At 34.8% G+C, this 6,224-nt stretch overlaps 1 protein-coding gene across 1 annotated transcript; it reads right to left on the bottom strand.

The window, feature by feature from the left end:
* Positions 1-364: 364 nt before the first annotated feature.
* LOC118740041 lies at positions 365-1,195 on the bottom strand. The gene is given in 1 exon segment (XM_036471537.1): positions 365-1,195. A coding segment is annotated over 1 exon segment (831 nt).
* Between the last annotated feature and the right edge of the window lie 5,029 nt (positions 1,196-6,224).

Here is a 6,224-nt window from a genome sequence, read left to right as displayed (position 1 = left end):
ATTATGTTTACAGCTTTTCGCCATCAAGATGATATCTTCACAGATCGGCCAGAAACGGAAACTATGTACACTCAATCATGATTTTTGTTTGCTAATCATACTTTTATTAGGGCCATATTCTGACAAAAAATATCAAACAAATTTAAGTAATGCTTTCAGGTTATTAAAAAATATATGGTAATTATATAAATCTGAATTGTACTACATTTAGTGAGAATCGGCTAAAGCACACCAGTAAAATCTATTAAGGGAAATTGTTTGAAATAATATTTTGCATGTATAGTAAAAATAAGTTTTTTATTGATTAGAAGCGCAACGAGGGGACCGTTCTGAAAAGGATTTATTTAGCAGTCGTTTCGCTTCTTCATTGGCTTGCAATCGCAAGGCCTAGGCTTTCTTGTACTACTCGCTTCCTGGCAAAGGCGAAAGGAGCCGTTGGGGTTGTAACTGAGAACGTTCCGTTGCGCGCATAGGCTAACGCCTCCTCGTCAGTGATCGACATTCTTTACTTCATATTTGTTCTTCTCGACTTTTCTTCTTCGCTTTCACTTTCCACTGACGTTTAGATTTTGGATTTGCTAGATGTGGAATGCGTTGATTCGGCGCTACTTACGGCGGTACTGGGGTCAGTAGGTGTTTCTGGGGTTGGTGGTGGTTTTCGTTTCTTCTTAAGGCAGAAGCATGTTACTTCATCAATAGAGCCTTGTTCAGGTGGTGCGGCATCTAACTCTGGTATTGGCTGCCGGCTTTCAGCTTGTGACAGATCACTTAGTTGCGAGCGCAGTCGCTCCAATATGACACTTTGTTTGCGGCGCACATCGCCCATATTTATAGCATCGCGCTGAATGGGCGGCAATTCGTCATTTTCTCCCTCGCTGTTAAAGGCAAGGCGTTCGAGATCTAGTAGAAGAGATTCTCGTTCACAAGGATCAGCTTGCACTATTTGGCGTACGCGAAATTGCAATCGTGCGAATTGTGTAGTGAGCGCCAGGAAGGCACGTTGAAGGCAAGTGAACTCACACTCCAGCCGACGGACATACTCGAGGTGGTTAACGCTCTGTTGGTTCGGGTACCACAAGTAAGGCAGTTCGATTGGGGTGAGTCCAAAGTTGCATCCTTCTATGTCGACGTGTTCGGATTCATTATTTGTGGTTGGGCTGCTACTTTCCGAAGCTCTGCCATCTTTGTTTTTCATTATTTGTTTGAAAATATTTGTAGAAATATAAGCGATACACTTCTTTAACTATTTAAAGTCGTTCTGCTATCTAAAGTCTTTTTGTGGCCGCTTGTGGCTTTAAGATGTTTTTCTTTTGCAAGAGATAATGGTTCCTCGAGAAACGGCCAAGTATAGTCAACAGATGTTTTATCCAAAAAATGAAGTTTAAATAAATATAATGTTTTTAATTTTGAATTTTGACTGAGAAAATCATTTTCTCTTTTGATATATGTTGCCACAACAAAGGCACTTAAAGTGTTCTTAAGCAGCATTTACATGATGCTACTTTCTAAGCGATTTAAAGAAATCAATTTTAAATAGTTAATTAAATACTGTGAATTTGACAAACAGATGCAATTACATTCATATGTGTGTATGGAGAAAGTCCCATTTAGAGCAGGGACCGTAACAGTTACAACTTTTATTTAAAAAATCGCTCTTTAACAATTATTTTTTGACTTTCATTTAATTACTCCTTAAACAACCTTTATTTCTAACTTTTATTTTATAAATCCAAAATAACAATTATTTTTGGTTTTTATCTAAATAATTCTGCATATCTAAGACATAAAATATAAAAATTAAAAATAATTGCTCTTTTGGATTTATAATATTAAAATCAAAAATAGTTGTTATTTTCTTTTAATTTTGCATAAAAATTTAAAATAAAAATTTATTTTCAAATTTGAGTCTCAGTGAAAAAAGAAATCGATTGGAATGTATCACTTTGCTGTAGAACGTTTCCTTCATAGTGAAATTTTCCATGACAGTTTTCACCCCCGATCCCTGATTTACAGATTCAAATGCATATCGTTTAAAAACACATGATCGGGGCACATTAAAAGACGTCCAAATAATAGTGCGAGCATAAAGATATTTTTCTAAGGGCAAATCTAAGGCATGTTTAACAAGGTAGAAGTGGAAACCAGCCTGAACTCTCTTGTAGTTATAGTGCCAAACAAACAAATTAACCCATTGAGATGCGAGTGCTACTTTTTCTAAAAATTAGCATCATTTGAAACGCACATACATAATAATTTTAAAAATTACATCATAATTACCCCCAAAGGATTTTAAATGCATTCTAATTTTTACATGCACATCAAATTAAAGGAAAAAATATATATGAAAGCTTCCCAGCAATGGCTTGTGCGCTGGGTTTGGAACCCGCCACGAAAAGTCGGTTCCACTGAAGGAAATAGACAAAGCATCGGATGAGACCCCCCTTTTTGATGACGACCACGGTAAACGTTTAAAGGACTGCGATGATTTGAGGGAATGCGCCGGGAATTATCGGACCCTTAATGGGGAAGGTGTCTCTGTCCGGCTGGTTGATGTCCTTGTAAGGACAAAAGCTGACATCAACGCCATCTATGAAATAAACGGGAATAAAAAGTGAAAAGTGAACCGGTCAACTTTGTAAATAAACGAAAAACTCAGTGCCTAAATCGGACACTCTAATGAATTGGCTTATTCTTTTTCTTAATTCCTACGATAAATATCCCTAAAAAGGATCCGACTCCATCAAAATTGCCATATCGGAAAAATGCCTACTTATTGCTTTTGGTAACTAGCCGGTTCATATGAAAGGAAAGTTCAAATAATTATTAACGATTATAACCCACCAAGAATCGACAAAAAAACCAATGCCGATGCTCATGCGGCTACTGCACTGCCACCGTTGGCGCTGTCTAAAATCAATTTCAATTATTTAGCAACTATTTACTTAGATATGTATACATATGTATGTATAGAGTAGGGATGTTGCGAATGTGGAATTTTAGACATCCGCGGATGCGAATGAGGATGCGGATGTCTAACAGCTAACATCCGCGAATGCGGATACGAATGCGAATGTCAAGTATTTTTAAGAAATAATAAGGTAACTAAATTAAGTTATTTAGGTAAATAAAAAATGGAAAGTTACGAATTTTTAATAATGTTTATTTTTATTTAGTACTTGAATTTAAAAAGTGGGAACATTATATTTAATAAAAAGTAATGAGAATTGCATCGGGGCTGAAAATGTCGGATGTATCCTCCTGACTTTCATCTTTACTTGAAGAATATAGCATAATGGCGAGATCGTTGTTAAAACGGCGCTTACAAGCCAAACCAGATGTGTCAGGTTCTTCTAAAGCTTTTTAAAAAGAATTATTGATTCTCATTCCTTTGGCTGTTTCAGAACCTGTAACGTAATTCATTTTATTACATTATTCTGCGACTGGTTTGAAAAATTTGTGCTTATAGCGAGCTAAATAGGTGGATATGGGAAAAAAATTATTATTTTCCAGGAATGAAATTTTTGAACAAAATTCTGTTTTCAAAGTCGTGGCTACCAGCCGAATCGGATTAGTTTTTTAAAAAAGCACCCCGATTTTTTATATGTAAGTATTTGAATTATTGGTATCGCGGATGATGAGGGTCTCAGATAGGAACGTAATTCTTACTTAATTAAAAGTCAGACCTAAGGCTTTTTAATTATTTGAGCATCGATTCTCTTTGTATCTAGACGCTGATCATTTCTGCAGGAAATCCGCATTGAAGGAGCTTACTCTTTGACTTTAAATAGCAAAACAGAAAACAAAAAAATTATTACTAAAATGACTATGCTCTCTTTCACGTAAGACTGCCCATTGATAGCTCGGTTGTATAGCTTAGGAAATAATATGCTTAAAGACATTTTTATCAAAGCTGATAAATATGTCATTTGACCAGTTTTGTTACACAAATACTCCCACGACCACAGAAAAAAATAATTGCCCACAATTTGTCATTTTGTTTGCCATATATTCGTTTTATCGGCGCACTTGCACAACATTCGCACTTGCAAAAGCTCCGCATTGATTATTGCGAATGCGAAAGCGAATGCGAATGTTAAAATTAATGCGGAAGCTCCGCGGTTGCGAATCCGAATGCGAATATTCGCAACAACCCTGGTATAGAGTACTAAATCAAAATTTACATTTTCGTGGATTTCATCATACACTTAATAAGCGACATAGTTAACTGAATTCATATTGAAATATCGTTTTTTTTCTTAAAATTGCCTAATTTCTATTAGTGGGTCAAAATTACCCAAAAACGTTTTAGGAAGGGGTACATTTCAAACACTGCATTTTGGCCCAAATTATGATCCAGTTGAGAAATTTTCACCCGTAAATAACATGTAAAAAATTTGTTTTCATTAAAAATGTTATAACTTTGGAACCATTAAGAAAAGTTATAAAAAAGGGATAACGGGTTTTCTAGACATATTCTTGTAGGGCATTAACTTCTCTAAAAAACTGTCCTGAAGTTGGCTGTCTTAGAGGCGATTAAAAGTATTAAATATGTTAATATATTGCTGAACGAGGTATAGCGTTGATAACAAAATTATAATCGAACTTTGGCGAAAGGCGAAGAACGAAAGCAATTTCTTTTGCAAGTAATACAATTACAATTAGATAATTTAAAAAGTAATTTTTAAGCATAAAAAAACACAACCGGCTTCAATTCTCATATAAATATTTAGGAGTTCCGTTAATTTTTTCATGATCCAGTGTACTATTAACTTGTTTGACTTGTGTTTAGAGAAACTTTGAATTGTTAATTTATTCGTTATTTATGTGTTAAAATAAATATAAAAAATTTTTTGTGTATTTAATGTGGAGAATTTGTCCTCCTGGAATGTTAAAAAATTCTAGTCACCTTATACTAGAAGTCGTTAAGTGAATAGTTTATGAAAATGTTGTACCAAAATGATCAAATAAAAAATTAATTTTGGGTGAGACGAAGCTCGCCATACATATACGTATTTAATGCATATGTACATTCTTGCCACTGCTAATCAAATGAATAAAGTTCATATAAGCGAAAATGCGACAGCGATATTTTATTTAAAATATTTTAGACCCACCGCACACTACAGACTTTATCGGCCGCCGATTTATTTGGCCTCGCTAGTCTTTCCTTTGCACCTCAACTAATTAGTCTAAGCGATTAAGTTGGTGTAGTGTGCGCAACTCCATAAATCTTCACGTACATATTTCAAGCGAGCCCCAGCTAAATTGGAAAATGATAAAGTCTGTGTTGTGCGGTGGCTCCTATAGCTGTATCCGCGTCAAAAACTTGATTTTTTTTTTTAATAGGTACCACAAAAAATACGAAACACGATTTCTGTCAGATAGCTAACATGACGGATAAGAAGAAGATGTGAAACTACCCTCTAAAAATTATTGTGTCATGATTAAAAGTGTGAATTGACAAATAATTCACAACTTTTAACAAATAAGTTTCAATATTTGGAGTAAACATATTCCAAACGGGGTGTATTTCCAATTGTGTCCGCGTGTGCAATATTTAGTCTCTGCGGATTTTCTTAAAATTTCTAAAAAGTTTACTATTTACAACGTTACAACGCTTTTATCAACTTGCAATGTTGTGGCTCCAGAAACTTTCAATGTTGTGGATCCAGAAACTTTCAATGTTGTGTGTCCGACACCATAAAACATTTGCTTTGCAAAGTTCCTATAAAAAAGTCTAGTGCATAGGGCGACATCTGTAGTGAATAGGGCGAGGTAGATGACATCTAGATGTCGCCCTATGTACTACGTTCGCTACAGCGGAAATAGACGACACGCCATTTCTTTAAAAGTTCCTATAAAAAGTCTAGTGCATAGGGCGACATCTGTAGTGAATAGGGCGTGGTAGATCACATCTAGATGTCGCCCTATGTACTACGTTCGCTACAGCGGAAATAGACGACACGCCATTTCTTTAAATAAAATTAATTGGTGCTCGTTTGTATGTACATATATATGTAAATGCATGTGTGTGCACCTTTCTATTAATATCGTTGAATTATTTTAATATCTATCGCAAAATTTTATACAGACAAGACAAAAAAGTAGAAAATAAATAATATAAAAAAAAAACTTTTTAATATACAACGCTTTTATAAATGGACTAAAAAGTAGAAAATAATATTTCTCAGTCCCATAGAATTTGTTTTGATAACTTTTGATTT

The sequence above is a fragment of the Rhagoletis pomonella genome, unplaced genomic scaffold (assembly GCF_013731165.1).
Source record: "Rhagoletis pomonella isolate Grant_MI unplaced genomic scaffold, Rhpom_1.0 Rhpom_scaffold_00005, whole genome shotgun sequence".
Lineage (NCBI taxonomy): Eukaryota > Metazoa > Arthropoda > Insecta > Diptera > Tephritidae > Rhagoletis > Rhagoletis pomonella.
This window is presented reverse-complemented; position numbering and strand designations above follow the sequence as displayed.